This window comes from Dreissena polymorpha, chromosome 12 (assembly GCF_020536995.1).
Source record: "Dreissena polymorpha isolate Duluth1 chromosome 12, UMN_Dpol_1.0, whole genome shotgun sequence".
NCBI classification, from domain to species: Eukaryota; Metazoa; Mollusca; class Bivalvia; order Myida; family Dreissenidae; genus Dreissena; species Dreissena polymorpha.
In genome coordinates, this window is record NC_068366.1 from 57,206,405 (window position 1) to 57,234,378 (window position 27,974).

General features: G+C 33.0%; 1 protein-coding gene across 1 annotated transcript; it reads right to left on the reverse strand.

The window, feature by feature from the left end:
• Window positions 1-882: 882 nt before the first annotated feature.
• LOC127853112 (cholecystokinin receptor-like) lies at window positions 883-27,508 on the reverse strand. Its single transcript, XM_052387342.1, has 6 exons — window positions 26,684-27,508; window positions 8,539-8,660; window positions 7,730-7,853; window positions 7,131-7,336; window positions 5,551-5,728; window positions 883-4,217 (listed from the first exon to the last, which is right to left on the reverse strand). The coding sequence occupies exons 1-6, from the start codon at window positions 27,002-27,004 to the stop codon at window positions 3,831-3,833; spliced, it is 1,338 nt and encodes a 445-aa protein (XP_052243302.1). The 5' UTR covers window positions 27,005-27,508; the 3' UTR covers window positions 883-3,830.
• Window positions 27,509-27,974: the final 466 nt, after the last annotated feature.

Genomic DNA, 27,974 nt, shown 5'->3' on the forward strand with positions numbered 1-27,974 from the left:
GTTTGATAGAGAATAAGCGGAGGTAAAAGTGGAAAGAGACTGAAGTTGCTTATATAATGTCAAGAGTCAGGGTCTGGAAATTTCTCTCTGAGTTGTTTTTTATCATACAAGTACAAGCACGCTTATATTATTATATTAAAAACATGGTTTACACGTACATTTTTTGTAAGCTTCAGCTTGTGTTAGAGTCATTAAGATTATCAGGGGGTATATATGTGTGACATCTTCCGTCGGTTGGTTTGGCGGTTGGTTGGTTTGTTTTTTAGTTCGTCTGCTTAAATTGTTATAAGTGTCTACATTTCTGAACTCATTGGACGTTAACTTTCCATATATCTTAAAAATGAATTTCAGATATGCAAGACCCTTTTCATACTCGGGGCTCTGCTCGCGCCGGAGTTATATGCCCTTAAACGAAACCAATGTATGGCATAGACATACAATTTTGTGGAGCAATCTACTTATTAATTATCGATTGATTGCATTGAAACATGACTGTCATCACCACGAAGTGTTGGTGTCAAAGTCATCCTTTTCAAGCGCATTAACATTTATTTATTATGTGCAGGCGGCCTATAAACTTATACGTTTTTTTTGCAGGAGCATAACATGTTCTTAGTTTGTGGTTCTTACCAAATTTACATTTTTCAAGCGATTTAATTGAAACTTTGAATATTAAATCACAATGAAGTATAAACTTGCAAATTTTCCATGCGTAGTGGTTTAGGACTTACGTTCCCTTCAACTTAGCCATTGGCATGGTTGCTTTTTATGTGACAAAACTGTGCATAATTGTTTGTTTGTATTACTTTTGTGACAAAGCCATAGACTTTACTGAAAACGTACACACATACATTGTATATTTTAATATCTGTTTAAGCACATGTTTAGCAGTCAATGACATTGTCAACATGGTTATACATTAAATCAGTATGTTTCAATACAAAAGATATTGTTACAAACAACATTTTAAATTAAATTTCACTTTTATGATTGTAGGAGTTTCAGTTTTATTATGCAGTAATGTTAAACTTTAATGTGTCACTATTAACTAAGTTTTTTTAACAATTGTTGAAATTGCCTACATGATTCAAAAAGTAATAGCAATAACCTAGTGGCTTTGAATATATGACCAATATCTTATGCAACCTTATTTTTTTACAACTGCATGCATTTCAGTAGAAAATGGGCGAATACTTCGTGAACACTTTTCTACGGGATAAATATTTGTGATAAAATCTCACTCAGTCGTTCGAAACAGTAACGTTTCTTTAATGCTAAATTATACAAAAATCGATTATCAGATTATTTTTCTGATATTTGTGCAGAGGTAAAAAAAGCTTAAAAAATAGTTGTGAAAAATACGTTTGCAAAACAAGCAAAACGAATTTTGACTAGAAATATACAATAAAATCAGAGACAAACGAGATGACGAGATCGTTTTTTGAGATTTTCTGCACGGTAACAATTACCGAAAGATGGATGCAATCTGTTATGAAATGTTCATTCATCTTGGGTTAATATTTTCTGTTTTACAATAAAACCTTGTATTCTCCAGATAATACCTTCCAATATATACATCACAAGAAAATACGGAAATAAATGGTATAAAACAAATACAGAAAGACTGTAGAATACAGAGTCAATGTAAAAACAAATCTAAAATTGATCATATGACAAAAGTTTAATCGATTGCGCAAAACTTAATAGTGTTACAGACGATAACAAATATATGAGAATAAAAGCATAATCGAACCAATTCGTTAAAAAAACACACATTTACTTTGATTTTTAACGGATAACGATTTTAGATATCGCTTGTTTCTGCTTTCGGTTGCCTCGCTATAAGCTTAAGTCGCATACACGTCTTACACAATATTCTTGCGTCGATGTGTGGAGAAACTCGATATTAATTGTTGACTTATCAAGTGGACTATATGCTTTTTACCAGAAATTGAAACCTCTTGGAAGTAAGAATAGTAATGTACTTCATGTTTAAATTCTGAATGTTTCCGCGTGTATTTGCTCTTCAATTCAAATTGCAAGCGTCGTATGAAGTTATTGTTCTACGTGACATTGTGCAAATTTCATCGTCCGCGTAAGCATTTTAAAATGTGTTTGCGAAATGATCAGGAATCGGAATGTCAAATATTTTATTTTATTAAAAGCCGGAAGGTTAGAATTATTACATCTGATGGGTTTCCGTGATATTACATGTCATACTGACATCTCATGTAAAATGACTAGCTGTAAATGCGAAGACGACCCTTGTACATTGAATTCGAATAAAGACTTGAGTGTTTTTCCTTTTTAAATTGTCAACGTTTTTATGCAGGTAAATTATTGATCAAAGTCAAACTTGAATGCGAACCACTTTAGGTAACCTGCCCAATAATGAAAAATGAGCCGGGTATGCGAAAGTCGGTCTTATTTCATACTTGGCTAGCGTAGTTCCAGACCAGCCTGCACTTCCGCGGTGTCTGGTCAGGAGCTTTCTTGTCCGCTACACAAAAAGCAAGGCTTGGTGATCTCATAAGCGGACGTTAAAATTTTTCATCTGAGCTTACGGATTCCGAGGAATATCTGGAGCTACATCATTCGGATATGATCGTATGCCCATTTACGACAAACCAAAAAAAGCCGCAAATGGCGTGTTTTACTTGTTTGGGTTGGATGGTAAAGAAACCTATTACATAGTGAAATGTGAAGTTTTCAATAAAGTGTTTTTGATCGAGCCGAAACGCCATGATACAGCAAAAGCTATTCACGAGTTTTAACAAATTACAACTGCGGTACGTGCAGCTGTGTTCTGACACAGCACTGATGTATTTAAAAGTGTTGCTTACTATATCATAATTACCCGCGATTTATTCATTTAAGGGAACACCAGTTAGCACTGTACGCGTTAACAAGCGAAATGTAATAACGTGCGTTAAATCTAAATCGTATGTCTGTCAAGCATCGAATAACGATTAGTACCCCGGGCGAGCTAACTGGAACTGTTGTAAATGCATTATCCCAGCGTGAAATGAAGATTTTTCGACAGTTTTTCTGATATGAACGAATTTAGTCTACGCCTTCACTTCCATGCGGTATGCTCCAAAGATATCTGGAGGTCATTTGTAGGTTAAATCTTTTTGTAAATACAACGTTTTCTGACTTAAAACTAACAAATTCGTTTGACTAAGCCGATTAAAAAAACTGTTTTTATTCTGTACAATTACCTTTTTATTATTTTAATGCGTTATTGCATGTTCAATTAAAAGAACTCGTGGATCGGTCTTCATTCATATACAAAATCAATAAAAAAGGGGGAAAACATACATGAAATCTTAACAAAATTATATCATCTTTCCTATGAAATTAATTCCACTGTTGAAAACAATCGCCCGATCAAATAACACATCGAAAAACAAACACATACTGAAAACGTTTGTTTAAGGTTTGATGCGAAGCGATTATACACGAATATACTAACGGCTTCATATGAACGTTCATAAAACATACAAGTTACAAACTTCACGCGTCAGAATGGTTGTTCCAGCAACCTACGTGCGCGTATGCGAAGCGTACAAATGGCATTAAATACAATACAATAGCCGACCGATTATACAATTCTTTATCCTGAACACCACAATAAGCATCAACACATATTTACTACCATTTAAAGTGCATGTTGGTGTGAGCTGCAATGCGTTACAATTTACTTAGCAATACGAACAACGACAAATTTAACCGAGAGTGATCAACACTTTCGTCCATAATTACATGTCTATACAATTGAGAGTTATCACTTGTCTCAGCAATATATCCAGTCGCCAAGTGCTTCAGAACTACAGAAGGTCGCTAGAACGTCGCATAGCCAGCGAATCCGTCCGGTGCGTCACTTGCCTTATTACGTCAGCGCTATTCGACGTCGACGCGCGCGTGGTCGACGTCAGATAACGGGACTTGCTTCGCATCAAGTACTCGCTGCCGCGCAGACAGGCGAGCACCGACTGCTTGAAGCCGTCCCGGAAGTTCTTAGACATGAAGGCGTACACAAAGGGGTTTACGCAGCTGTTGGCGTATGCAAGGATGTGGAAGGCGATGCGGAGAGGCTTCAGAGCGCCGACGTGGAGGTGGTCTATGACATCGAAGGCCGTCAGGAGGTTGTTCACGAGGAGGGGCGTCCAACATACCGCGAACAAGACCACCACCACCATGAGCATCATCACCACCTGCAATACAAATTGCTGCATAGAGGTACATCGGATTGGGTTTCGGCTTCATAATTTGTATACGTCGAAAACAAAACTGAATGACAATGAAAAAAACACACTATTTTGTATAAAATCCCTTCATAAAAAAAAATATTTTCTGATAAATGAACGCGTGCCAAATGAATATTTAATTATGGACAAAAATGTAACACATAACGTTGAGTGCCAATACATAACCATCAGGATTTGCGTCATTTTACTTTGTACCTCATTCGAATTATCGGAAAAAAGGTTTCAAGGATTTTAAAATAACATTATAATTATTATAACATATTGTTCAGAATACCAAGGCGTTGTCTGAGTATGAAATAGCAGTTCATCAAGAAGTGAATCGAGAGCATGTCTTCGCACACGGTATTAACCCATTTATGCCTAGTGGACTCTCCCATCCTTCTAAATTGGATCAATTTATTAAAAAAATTACGGATGTCTAGTATATTTATTTCTATATTTAGAACATTTCTTACAGAAATTCTTGTAAGCAAACAGCGCAGACCCAGATGAGACGCCGCATTGTGCGGCGTCTCATTTGGGTCTACGCTGTTTGCGAAGGGCTTTTATCTAGACGCTAGGCATAAATGGGTTAAATGGTCGTCGAAAAACACGCATTGAACTTAATGCATCTGAACTCATTTTGTTTATGATCTTCAATTTCAACAGATAAATATTATGTTGTACATGGGACTTATTCACTGATTTTAGTACTGTAACGAAATGTTTTTTTATAATCCTCTTGCGTCAGCTATAAAGGCATATAAAAAACAATATTTTTATTTTGCAAAGAAGTGTCTACAGAGATTCTAAATCACATGTGTTCTTTATTTAAATCAATGACACATCAATGATGCATTCGTTTTGAGCAACGGAATGGGTTACAAACGCTCAAGCATGCTTTTAAAAGACCATATCTGTATACATAAACTGAACATTAAAGTTGTATCATTCGTAAATATTTCCTAAATTGGATTCGGTCCTTTCGATTTAACAAGACCCTTATTCACCAACCCATTCTTGGGCTTAACAATAAAGAATAAACTTGGAACCAAGAAAATGCGTTCAGTGTTTGAATATATAGATGCCTCCACTGGTGATTGTGTCATTAACAAAATGTTCTACATGAAGAATGCTATAGATTGAGGTGTTAAATGCCAAGTTTGACTCAAAATTCAAGCAATATTTGAATATATCAATTAAAAGAATACTCTTTATTCTTAGACTTAAGTCTAAGAAGATTTTGATGAATACGGTTTTTCTATCATATTGGTAACCACATTTATCTGTATCGATATACCTGTTTTCTCGTCCGGTCGTCATCAACGTAAGCTTTTGTGGACGGACAAACTGCTAGAGGCGACGTCAACGGTACCACGGGTGTTGCACGGGATGTTCTGTCAGTGGTTGGTGTCATCTGAACACCGTTTGAAGTACCGTTAGCTACCGATGATTTCTCTAGGTTTTCAGAAATGCAACTGCAACATAAAATGTAAGTACCATAAATGAAAATTACAATTATAAGATGTTGTTAGTTTTCGTCGGTGCTGTTTGGTTGGTGTTGTTATTTATTATGGAAGGGAGGCTGCTGTTGGCGTTATTTACTTTTACATCCAAAAGATCGAAATGTAATCTATATTTACCTAAATGGTAAAAATATTTAAGAAAACGGACGATAACAACACAATAACATACATCAAAGTTATAGCACTTACTCACAACATTACATTTCTAAATTGTATTTCACTTGCACAACAAGAACAAGAACGGCAAGAAAAAAACAACAACACCTATTTACCAATCTAGAAACGAATGTAAATAATTTCATCTACATCGAAAAACAGCAAAATATGGCCTACTTCTAGCAAAAGAAAACGTTGCTTACAAAACATGTAATTGAATCACAGATACAATTAGTGTCGCATTTCCATATTTACCCAATTTGTTCCTGTCGGGTCCTTTTGTAAAGTCTTGCGCGAAACAAATAAACAATGCCAATACATATTTGCGTAATGACATAAAACGATCATACGGCAGAAAATATACCCTTACTTAGCAGGGCAGTTTGCAGTATTGCTCTTGGAATAAAGTATCTTACAACTACAAGTATAGCCATTCCGTTGTTTGCCATTTATACTGCAACGTATACTATATATCATAGCAAAGTTTATTATTAAATGTGCAAGCATCAATATTAACATAGCTGACCATAAAATGTGTAGCGTTCTGAGAAAACTGGGCTTAATGCATGTGCGTAAAGTGTCATCCCATATTAGCCTGTGCAGTCCGCACAGGCTTATCAGGGACGACACTCTCTGCCTAAACTTGATTTTCGGTAAGGAGGGACTTCCTTGAAACTAAAAATGCAATAAAAGCGAAAGTGTCGTCCCTGATTAGCCTGTGCGAACTGCACAGGTTAATCTTGGACTATACTTTACGCACATGCATTAAGCCCAGTTTTCTCAGAACACGACTCAAATGGTTAATAAATGGAAGGGTTACATAATATTTTGATACCTATAATAATACGGGCCGTCGACAACTAATACTGGAATAAGTATCTTTAAATTAAATAATCGCAATCCAGATATGTTTACAGGAAAAATATGCATTTACATCAAGACAAACGTTCTTATTACAGGACATCAAAATATGATCAGAATAAACCTTTAAATTTTAGCGCCAGTCCAGAAATACAAATATTTAGGGGTCAAAAAAGATCATATTTTAATACTAAGTATAAAAAGCGCAAAACAGTTTTCAACAGGTTCCGAATGAAATTTAATGATTGAGATGCAATGATTAAAATACAATGATTTGCGGATTTAAACTATTTCGTGTACATACGCGCTCGTGAGATTTCAAGGTGAAATGTCATACCTGCCCGACCTCATGTCGGCGCGCATCGTGGCCACGTGCCAGATAATGTTTGCGATCCATGTGTACGTGATGACCATGACGAGGCAGGGCAGTATCAGCATGATGGCGAGCATGTAGAGCTCGAACGCGCGACCTAGCAGCGGCATGTCCGGGAACCACTTTACGCACCAGAAGTGCTCGAAGCTCTGGCCGACTGGGTGGTGTTTCTGAAAGCAGATGGGTCTCAATTGTAAGGTATGCTTTGGAAGTCATTTGTTGGCATTTATTCTTTTCTTCGCACGTACAGCTTGATTCTTGACTGACAGTCCTTTCCGAGCTTGACGGAATCTGTTTCTGTTCTTTTTATATGAAAGCTATTGCTGCAATATTTTACGAAAATAACTGTATTATATTTGAATTGATTTTTTATCTTCTCAATCAGTTCCTTTGCTTAAAAAATAATTATCATGTCAACAATTTAATATCAATTTTATTCAAGAAAGGGAATAGAAGTAAGATCCGTAAGATGAAAACCTCTTAAAGGCCAAACAAAACTTAAATGATAAAATTATAACATTTAACTTGCGATCCCTTGAATTTATCACCGTCGCAATACTTACGATGACGAAGATGATAGGTACAGCGGCAACAAATGACGTCACCCAGGTGACAGAGATGACGACTCGCGCGTGCCGCTTAGTGCACAGGGAACGCGCGCGCAGCGGAAATCGGATAGCGATGAACCTGTGGGCAAAACACAAACTTATTAGGCACACACCGATGAAACTAACGGTCTGATACCTTAAGATGCAGTGAACATAACTGCTGTAAGAATATTGTATATCGATAAGATTATTCAACAATTAATGACCTTTAGCTTCTAAAGCTTTCCAAAAGTACATTTTTATTTTAATTGATTTTAATGTCATTTAAAATAAAATGATATACTTAATGTATGTTGAAACTTTTAAGTGTTTTGTGCCATTAATAGAAAATGTTTTACGATTACAAATGTAACATATTCTTTTAAGTGTTAATAGAAAGCATTGATAAAGGCATTTTCCATTTCGATATTAATGTAAAAATTAAATTCATCCGATTAACACCTTTAATAATGGTATTTCATGTTAAATATAAACTGATTAAGTTAACAATAATAAAATAATTTAAATAAATGAGTCACGTTCTGAGAAAACTGGGCATAATGCATGTGCGTACAGTATCGTCCCAGATTAGCATGTGCAGTCCGCACAGGCTAATCAGGGACGACACTTTCCGCCTAAACTGGATTTTCGTGTAGAAGAGACTTCCTTTAAACGAAAAATATCACAGGACTGCACAGGCTAATCTGGGACGACACTTTACGCACAGGCATTATGCCCAGTTTTCTCAGAACGCGACACAAATAAATAAGTCATCTTAGCCATACCTTTCAATGCTCATGGTGGTGAGTGTCATCGCAGAGCAAATCATTGACACGTGCTGCACGTAATGAGTACCCCGACACATGAACTCGCCTAGGTTCCAAGTGTACGAATAGAACGCCACACACTGAAGTAAAAATAGCACATGAATAACGAGCAGTAAAAAACCGCGCAATTACATTAAAAAAAACAACAACAAATAATACAGGTGAAACTGCAAAACGACAAGCATTGTAATAAAAAATAACACGTGAATGGCGTACATTCAATTCAAAACAGCTCGGAATTAAATGAAATAATGCAATGAAATAGAACGCAATTCACATGAGCAAGTAAAACGACTTTTACGTTAACAGAATTTACACGTTATTTTAGTGTAAAACCAAAACACAACGCACTCAAAAAGGACAAAGCCCGTAATTACGATCGCTATTCAAACAACAAATAACTATTCCTTGTTTTGTTGTTATGGTGCTTATACAAAATGTATCTATAATTATTTCTGCATATGATATTCTTCGATAGAGTATGCTCATTCTACGAATTGCACTCTGCGTTTTTTTTTCATTTAGTTAAACACATATTCGTAAGGTCGAATATACATGTATAATCGCTATTAAACAATCGTAATTAGGCCTGATCGCTATCCCGAATTTCATAATTCTTTAAATGTTATACGAATATGTACATGTGCTTTGAAAACATGACTATGTACATATGTCGTTTTCAGGATTTTAAAATACATGATCAAATATACATTTGGAAATCTATTAAATACAATGAATTACGAACAATATAGGACCGATTATTTAACCAACGTAAGCGTTCAGAGAAATAGTGTATGATTATTACGTATACTTCAGGTTTTTATGTTAAATAATTCACTGGTTATAAAACCGGTTGCAGTAATAAGTAAACAGTTAATATTTAGTTATCTGGTGCATCCCTAAATGAACATATGAGTCGCGTTATGAGAAAACTGGGCATAATGAATGTGCGTAAAGTGTCGTCCCAGATTAGCCTGTGCAGTCCGCACAGGCTAATCAGGGACGACACTTTCCGCTTTTATGACAGTTTTCGTTTAAATGAAGTCTCTTCTTAGCAAAAATCCGGTTGAGGCGGAAAGTGTCGTCCCTGATTAGCCTGTGCGGACTCCACAGGCTAATCTGGGACGACACTTTACGCACATGCATTAAGCCAGTTTTCTCAGAACACGACTCATATATTAAAAAAGCTGGTGATGCACTTCTTCGAATATAAACCCTCTTCAAAAATAGACAAGTTTCTTTCTCGGGAAACCGGGCTTATTGCTTGCACGAAAAGTGACGCCACAGATTAGCCTGTGTATTAACGAACAACACTGTCGGATTTTATGGAATTTTCGTTGAAAGTAATTCTCTTTAAAAAATCCATTTAAGGCGAAATGTGCCGACCGTGATTAGCCTGTAAAGATTACACAGTTTAATGTTGTAGGTGCATTAAAGATGCCTTTTCACAGATTTTGTCATGTTTTGAAGTTTGTCATTAAATGCTTTATATTCATAAATGTAAAAATTGGATCTATAAAGCTCCAGTTAAAAATCAAGAATAAGATTTAAAAAAGAAAAAGAAAGTAACCCTCAGCAAGGCTCGAACCACTGACCCCTGAAGTCCTGGAGTAAAAGAAAACCACTTAGACCACTCGACCATCCGTCATCATACAAAAAGAGAAGTATTTTATACTTTATATAAGGAATTTCTCGCAGTTTCACAAAATATAACGACAACTCAGAACTCAAATTATGCAATCGTTTCGCGTTGCAACGCTTTATAATGTTCAGGTTTTTAAATTGTCAAAAGATGCATATAACGGCTATATTAGAGCTTTGAAAATGTTCAGTATTACTGTTTCCTCAAAAATATTATAACTAAAACGAAAATTTGAGAATCTGTAACAACTTTTTTCAATTTTTTCAATTTACTATAACGTGAAAAGGCCCCTTTAAGCCCCCTTTTCCAAGAGCGCGACTCAAATGTATTACTTAGTTTTACTCTTTACGATTCATTTTATCAATACATACTTTAAGAAAAATTGCCGTTTTAACCCCTCGCACCGCAATATGTGTTTATTATTATGTGAAAATACGTTACAAATTGATTAATGTCACTTTCTGCTTACTCTATCGGACACAAATGAACAAACTCTATGCCACAGCAGTATGGAATTTATTGTGACTTATTGTTTAATCAAACCTTATTTTGTTGGTTTAATCAAGCGCTGTCCTTGTTAAGCAAACAAATCCACCTAACGCCCGTGATTGAAACCATGATGAATTACTGAACGAAAGCAACAAAAATGTGCCGTCGATGCAATGATGTTCGCTTTAAAACTAACGAGGCTTAAATAATAATAATAATAATTATAAAATCTTTATTTAAAGAAGATAGACTTGTTAAGAAATAAATCAGATGAAATTACATAATATGCAATTTATATAATACATTTCTTATTTTCAACAAGGTCTTCTAACAAGATACAATTTACAACAAATACATCATATTTCATCTTGAGCAATAAGAACAAAACATAAAAAATCATATATGCATGCACATATAATGATATATATTATAATTAAACACAAATGACAGACATAAAACTACAATAACCATTTATGCAAGAACAGTATTTAAACATTAAACTAATGTTATTTACTAAAACAACAGGAAGCATGTTCAGTTTATTTCATAAAGTGTGGAAGAAAGATAAGCTTTTAATTTTTTCTTAAATGTAATTAAATTGTTTGTTTGACGTATAGATTGGGGTAACGAATTCCAAGTTGTTTTGCTAGAAAATTCAAACGATTGTTTGAAATAGTTTGTTTTGGGTATTCGCTTTAGCTTTAAATCCCCCTTTTCGCAAGATCGCAAGTTATGGTGATTATTTTGTGAAGGTGTCAAAAGGTCACGTATGTATGTCGGGGTTTGATTGTGAAATGCTTTAAATACTGACGTGAAATAGTGATTGCGCTGTTCGAAAGTCAACCATTTTTTATCTTTAAATAGTGTTTTTGAATTAGTGTTGTACTTTTTATTTAAAATATGTGCACCACAACGCTTTTGTATTTTGACTATTCTATTAATTTCGGTTTTGGCCGCTGAACTCCAGGTAACGCATGCGTAGTCGGATATAGGTGAGATATACCCATTATAGAAGAGCTTACGCATTTCAAGGGTTAAATATGGTTTTATTTTTTGTAAAAGAAACATTCTTGATGACATTTTTGAACAAACGCTGTTAATGTGTAGTTTCCAAGATAGAGTATTGTCAATATAAAGGCCAAGAAGTTTTTGACAATTTACTGTTTTGATCACCGTATCTGAAATTTTAAGTTTTAGATCTGTTATGTTTTGAGCTTTCCGTTTTGACCCTAATACCAAACAAGTAGTTTTTAGTGGATTAATAATCATGTTATTAGTTTGTCACAAATCATTTACAATTGAAAGATTTGTTTGTAGCTTATTTTGAAGTGTTTGAATATTTGTTCCCACAGTGTGCAATGTTGTATCATCAGCATACATTGCAGAATAACATGTAAGATCTAGCAAAAGATCCTTAACGTAAATAATAAATAGAAGAGGTCTTAAAATAGATCCTTGGGGAACACCAGCAATGATGCTTTTACAAGTAGAGGTAGTGTTTTCTGCTTTGATAAACTGAAATCGATTGCGGAGATATGAAGAAAATAGGTCGCATGACCTATCATTAAAATGATAAAGATTTAATTTGTGTAAAAGAACCCTATGGTCCATAAGATCAAATGCTTTTTTTAATTCCAAGAAAATTGTACCTACCAGATTTCCATTATCAATTTGTTTAAGCCATGAATCAACTATATTAATCAATGCTGTCTGACAAGGATGATATTTGCGAAAACCCGACTGAGTTTTGTTTAATAGACATGTAGATTCTAGATATATATGCAATTGTTTAGCTATATGCTTTTCAAATATTTTAGATATAGTAGGTAAAAGTGATATTGGTCTATAATTATTGGGATCTTCTACCGATCCACCCTTGTATAAAGGTATTTCGCTTGCAATTTTTAGCATGTCGGGAAAAGTTCCATGTGATATACAGTTATTTATAAGAGCAGTGATTGGTTGTATAATGAATTCTTTGCAAAGTTTAATAATGCTGGGCCCTATACCATCAGCCCCAGCAGATTTGTTTGAATGAAGTTGATTAATTAAAGTACTAACTTCTGATGTAGTAATAAACTGAACAGAGAAATGCTTAGATTCTAGCTTAGCATCTAGATATGTTTTCAGTGAGTGGAAATCGTGTTCAGCAAATTTAGTCTTTTTAATAAGTTTCGAGATGTCAACAAAGTGGTCATTAAGTGCATTAGCTACATTTGTTTTACCAGATATTATCGTATCATCCTTCCTTATTACATTTGGCAAAATAGAGGATTTTGTGTGTTCAATTGATGCTAATTTAATAGTTTTCCAGAGCGATTTCGCACTTTTTTGTTTTGTACCGCATTCGAAAAATATTCTTTTTTAGCCATTTTGATTGCACTGTTACATTTATTACTCCACAACTTATATTGTGGCCAATTAGATTCACGTTTATATTTATCCCTTAAAGACCTTGCTTGTTTTACGTTTACGTTGTACCAACCAGGTTGTTGTAATCTCTTCACTTTTTTATATTTGATAGGGGCATTCTTATTAAGGACTGAGTTTAATATGTTATAAAATACTTCAAATGTCTCATTAGCATCCTCTATTGTTTCAACCATATCAAAATTAGCATTTGCTAAGTCATTTTGAAAATTGATTTCATTAAATTTGTTAAAACATCTGTACTTAATAATTTTATGATCATCTGTTTTAACAATTTTACCAATGACGCTTAATGTAAAAACTACTGGGTAATGGTCACTTATGCCTATTTTTGGTATGATAACCTCAGAAATGTTGTCATATTTTGAATACAAATGGTCTAATATTGATGATGAACGTTCCGTAACACTTGTTGGAAAAGACACGTGTTGTTTTAAATTAAAATCAGTGATAAGTTTTCCCATTTCTTATTGTTAAATATGTTTTGGCTTAAACAGTGAAAATTAAAATCCCCGGTTGAATACACATTACAATCTTCCATGTCTGCCTTATTTATCTGTAATTCAAATGAGTCAATCCAAGATTGACGGCTATTTGGTAAGCGATAAACAAAGTTAATTAGATATGGTTTGTACTTTACAATGTTGATTTGTAGCCAAATAGATTCAATATCGTCACTTTCTAAATCATGTCTACGTACAAAAGAGATGCTATCGTTTATATAAACTATTATACCGCCTATTATACCGTACATACTATTAAAGTGGCTTACCAATGCATCAAGAAACAAATAATGAAGAAAAAAATAACGCAATTATTATATAACAGTCAGAATTTGTGTGGAATTATGCTTGGAAATCTGATATTATCAAAAAAGAAATTAAGATTGTAAATAAGGGCAAAATTATGCTAACAATTTTCTCCTGCTGAGTTGTTGTTGTTTCTTTATTTATATTAAATGACTGAAACACGAAACAAAAATATACGAAAGTCTTATCAACTTGAGTAATGATTTATATTTCTCAAAGGTATTTAAGCAGCAGACCTAGAAACTCGTTCGTCAGTAATTTATCAAAGATCTAAAAACAACTTAAGATACATTTTTAAGTTAAATGTTTTATAATAAACATGCAATTTTTGTATTGCCGTACATACTTGTAATAAGCATGGAATACGAAGGTTTTTCCTGATAATGTGTTTTGGATGTTCATTATTTTTACAAGTATTATTCCTTTATGCTTCAATGGTATAGATCTAAAGGCAGTCCATGCTTTCTGTCAGTAACGCACTCATATTGAGAGCCATACACTTTTTGTGACCCCAACAATTCCCAAGACGCAGTAATTTACTCAGAAATGGTATTCCACAATTTGCCAATTCATGAAAGTAAACACTACGCCGCGCCTATTCCCAAATTAATGCGTTCTTTGATTAAGTTTTCTTACATGCTGGTGTTAAATTAAACAAAGCAGTTTACCAATACGTATTAATCTTAGAAAGTTTGCAATGAGTAAAGAACATTCTTAAGAAAACCTTGTCGAAACGATTATATTTTTCGTGTTTCATGTATCCATAGTATATGTTATTACTATTTTTTAATAACGATAATGCAAAGGTTTAAAAAAATTCACCTTATTTTATCAAAAGTTTAAATTGTTTTATGATTATTGCTTTCAAATGGTTTATATTAGAACATTTCTAATGGTCTATGTCCAACTGTTTAGACGGCTATAAGTGTTTGAGAACAACCTTCAGACTACACGACACACGGTACACAAACCAACTCCTTTGACACAATGTCTACAAATACACGAAGTATACAATTATTTGAACGATTGATTTGTGGTCTATTTTCTGCGAAATAACGTAATAGCTCTCTGCATGACTTGTTATTATTCGCCTGTGCAGACGGAACAATCCATGTAATTAGTTAATGGAAACGGTGTCAGCAATTATACGCGTGCACCTTATCATGTTGTTTGTTTGCATGCTCTACTACATATCGTTTAACACTATTCTTAACATAACGTCCAAACGAAAATCGATAGAAGATTATATTGCAATATAAAATTTTATCTTCATGCAGTCGCAAATATATCTAGTTACAAACTGAGAACGATTGTTTTATATAAACACAATACATATCAATACTCATGTTAAATGCGTTTCAGAAGTGCACAGATGTAGTGTTATGAATGTAAAATTACGTTTGAATTTTAGCTTTTCGAGATTCTGCTTCACGCACACGCAATCTCTGTAGTTTTATAACCATGTGCTATTGCCTACAGGGCTTTTATTAGTTTCAAATTTCTGAGTAAATTTACCTTTTACATGTACCGTTATTTTTCGCTACGGTTTTGGAAACTTTAATTTCTTGTCATTGTATTTTCTCCAGTAAACGTCATTCAGTTTATACGGACAATGTCTATGTTTTCAAGATCCTGACACACTATTGTGTTCGTAAATTACTTGTATGTAAGTAGTAAGCTATTCTGGTAAAAATATGGAACGTAGCATACAATAGTTTTAATGATTAGATGTTTAGATGTACCAAATGATTGAAATCGAATATGGAGCAGATTAGTTTTTGTATGGTGTTTTATAATATAGGTGCAGAGATGTCAGCTAAGTGGTGAACATACTTTTTGATGAAAGCAGTGTCGTAAACGATCCTCATGGCCATATTGTGTAATTGTAAAAGAAACATTGATATCTTATTATTAGTTTTAAGCAAATGGTCTTTTTTTCTGTCAAGTGTTGATGTTTCTCGTTTTAATATTGATTTACCGTAATTATGAAGTGAGTTAGTACAAGGTTTACACTGACTTGAACGTTTTAACACAATTTGTAGATGATCAACTGTTTCTTTCTTCTTAAAACTCAATAAAGCATTTATATAAACCACCAGTGTGCAATCGTCAAAAAAATAGACGCATTGTTCAAAGACAGATTTAACTCCAACTGACAGGTGCTCGCTCTGGGTTATAATTGGTATTTTAAGAGAGTGTCATATTACATATGTTCAGTAACAGCAGATAAAATAAGCACATAGTGGTTAAAGAACGCAAATATTTTATCCAATTTTTACAAAAACGAAAGAAATAAATGTCAGCATGTTGTCAGTCAGTTTCTGAATTTCATGGTCTTATCTGATTTAAAATGCATTAATATCAGAACACATTCAAAGGAGCAAAAACATGCCGTTAATGAGATTGATTTATTTACCCGACATAAATCTTGCATATAGATTTCGCATGTTTTAGTGCTTCCATATATTAATTTCGCGATATTAATTTCTCAAAAATGTTTTTAGTCAAAGACAAATTGTTAAATTGAAAAATTACTTGTAGACGCACGAAGTATCTTTAAGCTTATATGAAATTCAAATTTTCGTGACCTTAATACAACAAAAAAGTAAACATTAACACACGGACAAACAAGCACACATCTCATTGGGTTTCCCCGTTATACGCTTAGTCTACGACGAATACTGAATGTAATACAGCTCTATTACGAAGCTTAACTATGTTTTGTTTTCAGATCATAAAACATGATATATTGTATCTTTTTATTAGTTTTATTTGCGTTCCTATTATACTTAAGAATATTATTTCGTTTAAAATGAGGTTATAATAACATACACATTATGACACATTCGTTTGTTGCAACATTGCTACAAATATGGGAAGTATAAAATTTCCAGAACTTACACCATTACTATTTATTGTAGTCAGCAGTGAACGCTTCTATCAAATGTGTTTTCAGTAAATGATAAGGCATGAATACCTATATGTAAATGATGAATGTTTCGTGCCTGCAATCATTTGTGTTAATGATGTGTAACGCTTTATTTTTCTTTGTTCAATACGTAATATATCAATCGCCGTTGTCTTTTCTATGACATCCAACTTTTTATACGATGTAGGTTTATTAAGGAATAGAATTTAAAATTCGCCGATTCATGATACTATACTGAACGTATCTCTAAGGTAGTGTACAATTATGTTTCACAACGAAATGCTCATACACACGTTGTATAAAATAAACTGCTACAAAGAGATCTAAAGTGGGGTTGATGCAATGATTCTACAAAGATGACTTACCGCATTTTCTATATCGTCTTGTGGTAAAATAAAGGGATGGCCTCTATGCAATGTATATTTAGATAAGTGATGCACGTGTTGAATAGTTTTTCTTAAAATAGTTTACACTCAGAAACAAGACAGCATAAGAATGCGGTGACCCCATTTTAAGACATCTTATGTTTAATAATGTGTATACAAATGGATTGCAACATATTGTCAATGCAATAGGCTTCTTCCCTTTAAAATACTTGGTTACAAGAGTATCCCATGATAATATAATTGGAGTTTCATTTTCCTGTATTTAAAATGGGAATATAGCAATTGGGAATGAGAATATGACAACACGCACATGTTTAAAATATTTAAAAAACAATGCTCAATTAGTGTATACATTGCAGAACACTTAAATGAGCTACATCTACATAACAGCTGGTACTCTGCACCTACATTTTACAGGATAGCCCAAGCGGAACAAAACATAAACAGTGTCAGTATGGTCTCAATCATCCTATCGTTTTCGCGTTTTTCTCGCAGAATACTTACTTAAAATCCCATTTATTTTAATTAACGTTGTTTAAAGCCACACAGCTTATGTGGCATAGTAAATATAAGCATAAATAAGAAACATAGTTAATCTATGCCAATTAGAATATATCTGGCGGTTACAAGGTAGAAATCCGTCTTTTTTGCGATTTAAAACTTAAAAATTATCGCGAAATGGACGTATACGTCTAAAAATCCTACTTTCGGTTTTAAAAGCGGTACCGTTTAAAAAATAATAAATTACTTGCTTTCTGACTGTAGATTTAATGACAATTTTGCACATTTTCAAATTGCATCTATATGTATTGATTATCATGTATTTCATTTCAAGGTCAGAGGCTTTACGTCGAGTTGTTGGAGAAAGAAAAATTAATTAAATTTGACTGTAACTCTATCAAAAGCAAGCATACATCGTATTCGAGCTAAACTGGGGCATTCAATTAAAATATCATGTGTTTTTACATTTAACGGAATTTCTACGTACACTGGATGTCCTTTTATTCAACATAAACGTTGGGTAAATTCAAACAACACACTTAAAATAATGAATGACTAAAGCTTCGGTCATCGTATTTCAACCGTATTCCGGTTTAAAGGGGCCCTTTCACGTTTTGATAAATTGACAAAATCAAAATAAATTATTTCAGAATCGCACATTTTGGTTGTAGTTATGATATTCGTGAGGAAACCATTATACTGAACATTTACTATGCTCTAAAATATCCATTATATGCATCTTTTGACGATTTAAAAACCTGTACATTATAAAGCGTCGCAATGCGAAACGATTTAATAATTTGGAGAGTTTTGTTGTATCGTTATATTTTTTAATACTACGAGGATTGCTTATATTATGTAGAAAATAAAACTATCACTGTTTGAGGACGGTTGGCCGAGAGGTCTAAGCTATTTACTTTTACTCCATTTACTCCAGGGGTCAGTGATTCGAGCCCAGTTTGAGGGTTACTTTTTTTTTTCTTTAATTGTATTCCTGTTTTTACTGGAACTTTTAGATCCAATGTTTACATTTATCGATATAAAGCATTTATTGACAATCTTCAAAACATGCCAAAATCTGTGAAAAGGCCCCCTTAAATCCTCAATAATATGCAGTCCACGTCAAGTCCGAGGAGGTATTCCCGGCTTTGATCAGTGTGTTTATAATCGGTGTTATGTAATAAATGTATTGAATAAGAACAATAATTTCTCTTCTGAAAGATGTTCTGGGGTTTCTTGTTTGCTATATCTGAAGCTCATGACGCAGTGAGAAAACTAAAATCGTTAAAACGCTGAAAAAGTTCAAATAAACTACGACCGTGTGTAAACCGTACATGTATAACATACATCTTTTGTTTTAATAATCTGACTGATACATCAACATTTACAAGACTCGACTGACACACATTGCCTTGTACTTGACGGGGTTTGTGATCTAGGAGTAGTTTCATAAAGTCTACAAAATGCATACATTGTAGGGAAATGTATACAGTTTGACAGAAAGTGAAAACAGTATGTATATTGTCAATCATATAACCTAAATGCCACATGTGTTATCATTTATGTTGCTGTATTATTACTTTCAAATGAATTAAAACTTTATTTAAAACATTTTTCAAGAAAGGATACTTAATGCCGGATAACGTTTTATTCGACCCCAATAATAAAAATACAACAAAATGAATATCTGATTTAATATTTCCCCATGTGTTTGTGTTTTTTTATTTTGGAAGACTTTCCGCACATTGACATGATTGACTGCTGAAACGAATTTTAGTTCTTCTGTCTAATTTACATCTTCATTGAACAATGGCATTTAAATCAAGTATTCGAAATGCAAATACTTTTCGATTTTCTACCCATGCACCATCGAATCTGCAAAGGCAATAAGATAACGTTATATAGAAAAGTGCAAACAAATTGAGACATGCAACCCAAAACACAATCGAATTATATTTATTTTTTAACAAAGCGCTTTCAGTTGTTGTTTTGTTGGTTCAGCAAACTATTAAGCAATACTTATTTGACAACAATAATCGATAAAATTATGCAAATGTCCTTGTACATGTAGTTATCGTTGGCATGGCGTGCCTCGACAATTACTTGGCCAAAAGGTCGCTACCTAGTGAGCGAGAAACAATATTTCCCGAAAACTAAATCCATTTAAACTAAATAAACAGTGTGCCATCTCACACGTGTTTATTTATGTGAATGAATACTAGTTATTCATTGTAAGGTTGAATACCCATATAGAATCGTAATGGTCACGTGCATTTCATACGTGAAATTAGCACAAACATAAGAAACATATAATGCTTAAGTCATTACGCATACATTCAACTGTATAACAATATACTGTACAAAATAAAATTATCTAATTGACTGACAGTGATTGACAGAAGACAAAAAACGAAAACAAGTTAACATCAAAAACCAAATTATACTACACAGGAGAATATTATTATTTTGACACTGAAGACCGTACATTAAAGCAAGCGTTGTGCTACCAGTACTGATTTGTCCCTTGTTCTTAAGGATGTTTGATTTGTATACAGCCTAATACTAGAATTATAAACATGCATAACACAGCCGTTTAAGTTGGCTGATAAGAACCATTATTTTGGTTTCTTGTTTATAGTAAATGGCGTTTATCTTAATGATAAACCATATGATTTTATATTTATAATTTTACAAGATACAATTGATTAGGTTTCGTTTCATTCTTCATTATTAAGTTATACTGAACTTTGTTTGTATCTAGTCATTGAGTAGTGAATTCATTCTCGGCTAATGCAATTTGATTTTGAAACGTATTGCTTTGAATCAGTTAATGTTAGTTTGTACTTTTTTTTTCACAAAAATGTTTGGCGTAATTTTAAGGTGTAGATAGGTTTAGATGGTCCCATACCACAGTGTAAGCATCGCATGCTTGAATTGACCGGTAAAACGTAGCGATCCCAGATTGTGTGTGTGTGTTTAGATCTGTGTCGAGTCTCATGTCTCTTTCCAAAACTAAATGACGATATGTTATAGTAAGATTAAGATTTATCTCTTGTTGGTGCAACTGAACTTTACCTCTGTTTAAATTTGGGATTACGGCTTTTGTAATTGTAAGAAAACATATTCACGTCATGGCAGGTTGAGTAAATGAATGCGTTGCTGAAGTATTTCTAGTATATCTCGTTTTGTTATTGTAATTATAGTTGAGGTAAGAGTTGTTCTGCTAATTAAGCTTAATGTTCTGAAGATTACATAACAATTAATGGACGAAGTAAAACAATTATAAATATATTAATTTAATTAATATTGAATATGTGTTTCTGGTTCATTTCTCTGAACTCTGATAGCGATAAACAAGTAAACTCGCTGTGACAATAAACACTGTGTTTGCCGCGACGAGAAATCATGCGAAAATACGTGATATAAGTTCGTTTTAATTATTGATATATAATTTATTTCAAAAACACATAATCGTTTTCAAATACAAGTTAACTTGTTACGTACTCGCTTTATTAATTAAACCCAAGTCGATATTTAACATTTAAAGACTTTTACAATTTACCGTTCGAACTCTCTTCTATAGTTTCGCATTGCTTTGAAATGTAGGTTATTATAATTGAGATATAACATGTCACACTTCTCTGTGTAGCCTACTTTCCATCATTTATTTCCGCCTTTGCTAGCTTTAGCGGAACCGCTTATGTAAATGCGAATGCAATATGCGAATGTAGTTTGTGAATATCTTGACATCTAGCCAATACGCTTAACCTTCGTTATACTGCACTTATACTATAGCTTGGGATGATGTGTCGATTTATAATATGTGTGTGTTCATAGAATATTAATGTTATATCATGTACTTTTTTGTAATTGAAATCAGAACATAACATAATGTTATAAAAATATTTGTCGAAATCAATACGCATGTAAATTGACTTAATGTTTAAAGCTCCACAAAAGTATTAAGACGTTTTTGTTAAAACTGCTCTAGAAAAAAAGCTTTTTATACATGATTACGTTAAATACCTGAAAGCTTATTGCGACTTATCTCTTTGTTAAGGGAGGGGGGGGGGGGGGAGCGCAACACGATACGAACTTATTCCGTAATGTATTGTATATTATAATATTATACACCAATATATAGTACTTGAACAAATATGACCCCACATTCAGTTGCTTTACGAGCACAAGGGTTGTGATAATATATGAGCCCACTTTTTGGAAATAAATTATACTAATTAACTCAATATTTCAAAATAAAAAGAAAACAATACCTGCCAATTGGTATTTGTTAATTTTGATATGATTTTACACAGAATCAATGTCTGTTCAGGAGCTACATATTGCAAGCGAACAACTAAAATGACATCGCGTGTGACACTGTATTACGGAAAACACGTTCAAGAATCTGAACATTCAGACAATTCTATCTGAACATAAAACTTGAAATAATGGGTTTGCTGCCGTCCAGATGGCCATTTCTCCATTATTTTGAATACAAGTCTATTTCAAAGTTTGTAGATAAGTTTAATAATAACCCCACAACGTGCGATAACTAAGTTATGACTGTCTATAATTTAATCGCCAGACTCCATTGCAGATAATCATTTTTGATTAAACACTTTATGTCACTGTTTACAAACACGTAAATATTATTATGTGACATGGTATGGCAGATGTTAAAGATTCTGTTCTAAATACCGTTAAAAACGTTCTTATTTGAAACTTGCACTCGTAGTTAAACATACAAGAGAAACTTTAAAGAAGTAAGTCACAGTATAATAAAAAAGGTAATTATGTAATACATTAAGCTATAGTATTATAACTAAATGTTTTTAATTACCCTTCATCCTTGTCAATACACCAGACACATCAAAATGAAGTATGCTAACTATTGTTTTAAAAGGGTATATCTCAATCAGGAAAATTCAAGTGAAGAAAATTTATTTTTTCGAACATGTTTTGTACCATGTATATTGTTCATTCGTGCGCATTTCAGCGTATGTTTTAAATCAGACATTAATATAACATTGACAGAACATATAGCATTTGTAACATTGGATTGAAAACAATCCGATTTGTACTGCTATTAGATGTAGTGTTTTTTTTATTTGTGGCTTTATTTGTATATGTATGCACTTTAAAACAAATGAATTTGCCTAAAACTATATATGCATTCAGAGGCACGAACTATTCTATGTATTTACTTTTTCGTTTCTTCCTGTCTGTGTTTGTATTTGCCTTACTACTTATATAAAGCTTTATGTTATCTGACGAAGTTCTAACGCCCAGACAGATCAGCTCAGACTTTTTAGTGGTTTCAATATTGGAATTTGTTCAGAAGCCTGACAGACAGTCTAAAGTGCACATGTTCACTATTGCACTTTACCGCACAAGTAATAGGTAATTAACTAAACATTCATTAACACATTACATAAAAATACTTGTTTTAAATTGTTTAAATCAGATTAAGTTCATATTACTTAAGCATGAGGCATATAAGCTTGGTCGTAATTCCAGCGCCTCGCAGGTTTGTTATACATAGGCCTGACGATGAGTAAGATGTTTCTTTAACAGCTGATTTTACATATAACATGTGTTTTCACCAACTGTGCGTTGTCGACAGTTCAGATGTAATCGGGAACGCGAGAAGATTAAAGTACCATCTGAAAGTGTCATGACATGTGTAGTGATATTTATGATAAATCAGTATTTCATTTGTAATAAAGACATGCTTGCGCTATAATTTCAAGATAATATATATTATATAAACATAAGGCTAGTTGTCTGCCTATACACTTCGGACCGTTTCATACAAAGACAGACGAGCATCTTTATATTTTAAACGAAAACAAGCAGAAGTGTTTGCGACATCATATGATTACCTTAATTGCTAGATCAAAAAAATACTATTGTAAGCTCAATAATTCAATAGAAATAATTGTGTATATCATCTGCGATCTTTTAAGTTGTATATCAGGTCAGAATCTGTAATGATTTAATAAAATAGAACATTAACTAAGGAACAATAATATGACTAAATAACTTAATTACACTTTAAAAAATATCATATATTGCATGGCATCTCATTATCGAAAGAAATGTATGAATTTAATCTGTTACTTTGTATGATGTTTATTTCATTATAATGTACTCGCATGTTGTGTGATATGTATCTTTATAATAACATAACCACGATCGTGTTCTTGCTGCTTATCTTGAAAGGAATGATTCAGACACGAATTCAATTCCAATTCAGCGAAATGGCATTATTAAAATACCAATAGGATTACATGTCTTTTAATTTTCGAGTTATACATGAGTGTCCTAAACGACAGTGACAGTGTCATACTTCGCAGTAAAACATTTAAGGAGACATTGAACAGCGCAGATTGAATACGTTCTTGAAGAAATGTACATATTCTGTCCACAAATAATAAACACGGTTCTATTCTCTATGCCTTTGTGCATGGTATATTATTTTTGACAATACTAGTTTTTATTTAGTTCATGTTTATATTTTATCACATTAAAATACATAAACTCATTTTTTTATTTGATGACACAGATTTTTTGGTAACTTTTAACTATCCGAGCTTCAAATGTTAGGTAATACACATTAAGGGTCTGGTCGATTCACAGTCCACATTCATAAGTTTATTGTTCAAGAATACATGTAAGCTGTCTACATAACATCATTCAATCCGATGTGTGGTCGCAGAGTCGAATATAAACATGACAATGTTTCATTAAATACAACCACTATCGTACAAAATATAATTGACGATATTTTGTCGTGAACGTCTTTGTATTATCTTTAAACAATCTTTCAAGTATTAGAACATATTGCTCCAATCTTCAAATTGTTTGAAGCATGATTTCTAGTTGTGTCCTGTTAATTGGCATATGACAATGACCACACGATAACCTCTCGAAGCAGACAAAATTATGAATGAAGTAAAAACATTAAGCATTTAATGTTGTGGTCATGTAGAATGTCCAGTAATCTTTGTCCGCTTATAGAATAATGCATGAATTATAAAATGCTTTTATTTGTGCATGAATATACATATATACTACCTCAAAATATGTGTAATCATAATAGAGCTTGCGGTCATTAAAACTAGTCTGCATACGAAAAATTCAACAAATGCTTAATATATTAATGTATAATAACAAATGAAAAATGCGTTAATGTATAATAACAAATGCCAAATGTCTAAATTTGTATGATTCCAAATAACACATGTCTAAATGCATACTATTAATTCTCAAATGTCTTAATGTTGAATACCAAATGGCATATGAAAAAAGGATTGGATATATAAATGAAGCGGTTTGTAGTTCACGGTATAAACAACCAATATAATTGAGGAACTACTTATAATCAAACAATTGTGTATCGTTATTAAAGAAAAAAAATCACTCGGAAACATTTAACAAATAAACATATGCCATTGAAATTTAATTATTGCTATTGCTTTTTGACTTACTTATTGCTTTTACAATTGCTTTTACAATCTGCAATTTGTATATCTTCTTTCTAAATATCGTCCATGGTTAATAAAATAGTTGAATATTATCATGATGCAATTAAATGGAACATCAGTTTTTAGCCTAATACACTGGATTATAATTCAATGAAACGTCTCTAAAAACATATTACGTATTGAATACACTTTGTTAACTACTATATATATATGAGTTACTAATCATGAGAACAAAATGTCTTTGACAAACATCAACAAAGTACTTTGATGCCACCTATATCTGTAGGGAAAACGTTAATATGATCATGGCAGATTCGGCGCCATAGGGCCTTTATATAATTCAATTGGATGCAGATGTAGCTGGTTTCAGATAGGCATAGGGGATACTAAAGAACAGTAAAAGAAGTGAGGTCTAATTTAACAAAATAAGGAATAAAAGAGGAGATCTTAAAGATATCTACATGAAGTTTTGTTCTTGTTTTCGATGTTTTCCATAAGACAAAAAGACCCGGTTCTATTCTGGTTATTGTCATAATAATTTATATAATATTAAGTATACAGTAATAAGCGTTTTGGGGGAGGATTTGTATACAATTATTGTAAACATGATTATCTTCAAACTTAATAAGATAATTTATAATTATACATTTTGCAATTCACATCAAAATAATTCCAAATTATTTAAATATGGTTGCATTAAAGAGTAATGAAAGAAATTGTCGTTCAATTGTCTATGTAGGGTCAATAATATAACAGCATACACTCGATTTTATAGGTATATAAATATAGATATAAATATAGCATGTTAAATTCTTTGGATATTACATGAACGAATATATTATCATATGATTTCTATGTATTCGTGTAATACAAGTCTGATAAATTTAAGTATTTCACCGATGTTATTAACTAACTATGACGCCACAAATATAATTTGGGGAAACATCAACGTAATTAAGTAATATTTATACAAAAGATTATGGACCATGGGGCCTTCTTATTACTTCACGGGATGCCAATAAAGTTGATGTCTGGTATATAGTTGGTATAGACGCTTTTAGTAGAACGAGTTGGCTTCGTCCGCGATTATTTAAAAAAAATAATTTTGATGTGTCTGTGTGTGCATATGAATATATATCATATTCTATTTTTATTTCATATACAAATATATATTATGTGCACATCTCCTTTAATAAAAACGTGTTTTCAACTGTTACAAAGGGGTCAGTTGAGCTAGATTTAGTACTTCTTGCATAAAATAGGTATTCATCCACAATCAAAATTGCAGATAGAAAATAATTGTTTTTAATAAATTAACTATACTTTTTGAACCCATAAAATATTTCAAAATATTTAATTTGTATTTCTATTCTAATAGTAACGATACGTTTTTATTATTAAAAAATCGTCCGTGTTTAAAAACTTACCCTGACTGGAATACAAAGGCACACCAACAGAAGGTCCGCAGAGGCAAGGCTGAACAAGAACATGTTTGTGATCGTCCTCATCCTTTTAACCCTTGCAATTGCAAACAGCACGAGCAAATTTCCGACGAGACCCATGAGTCCAACAATACCGTAAATGATAACGGTCGGCAAGAACTCGTCAAGTGGTAAATGCTTCATAGAATCCATTATATCGTAGGTATAGTTATAATAGTTAGCATAATCATAGTCTTCGCTGAATCCTATTTCGTCGTCGTAGCCGACCATTTTATCCATTTTGTGTAAATCCGATTTTGGGTCCATTGTATTACCGTTACTGTGCTCTTAATTATTGTGTATTGGGTCCACGAAAATACTTCACACCACTATACCACTATAACAGATTTGTATTCGTAAATTGGAACGCCTTATTAGTATTATTAATGTATTTGTTTCACTTCTTTTGTGAGTCAATGTCAACAAAAGAAAGAAGCATATAAAACTTTTTTTTCAAAATAAATATACGCAAAATGATCATCGAATATTTAAAATAATTATTTTCCTGTTCGAACTCCAATTTATAATATAGACCAAATTGAAGATGCAAAATAAACGTCTTTTTTAATTCTAATTCATCACTGACATGCGTTCTTAGTAAAGACTGCGATGAGTATGTCAACCACTCTATATAAACTTGGAATGTTTATTCCGTCATAAACGCCAAACCGATACGATAAGCCATGCCTGAAACCTTGCGCTATCGTGGATGACGACACATCGGTAGCGACGACGTGTTAGATGCACTTGTCACTTGTTCTCGCCAACCGGTAAGTGATTCCGCGAGAAAATGAATAATTCATACAGTTGTATAAACAATCATGATATCGGAGCATGTGAGCAGGGCGATATGCTGGTGTACCATTGACGTTTTTAACTTTGAATGGGGATTGAATATCGTTACGAACAGCTTGAAAACTGAGCGCACTTGTTCGATAGCATCGCATTTACCAAGTGATAAGCCATAATGCTGATAAAGCGCAACGGTTCTGCCTAAAACTACGTGACTGAATTATGTGAGAAAATTTATGAATTTCAACAAATCCCAAGAGCGCTGAGTGATAAAATTCGATTGACATTTTAATATATTATGTAAAACATCAAATGATCTGTTGTTTTGATGTCGGATAAATAAATGCTTTTTATACTGCTTACATTCCTCAGTGAGGAAGTTCCGTTTTAATTGTAGGTATTATTGCACACCACAATTCCGCACACATGTCAATGTTATATCGAA

Bases quoted from the DNA above. Each gene is read 5' to 3' on its own strand.
- LOC127853112 (XM_052387342.1), bottom strand. From the start codon at position 27,004: ATGGACCCAAAATCGGATTTACACAAAATGGATAAAATGGTCGGCTAC. The intron at 7,854-8,538 runs GTATGGCTAAGA...TTTTGCCCACAG, and splicing joins ACCACCATGAGCATTGAAAG to GTTCATCGCTATCCGATTTC. The intron at 5,729-7,130 runs GTATGACATTTC...TTTATGTTGCAG, and splicing joins GCCGACATGAGGTCGGGCAG to TTGCATTTCTGAAAACCTAG.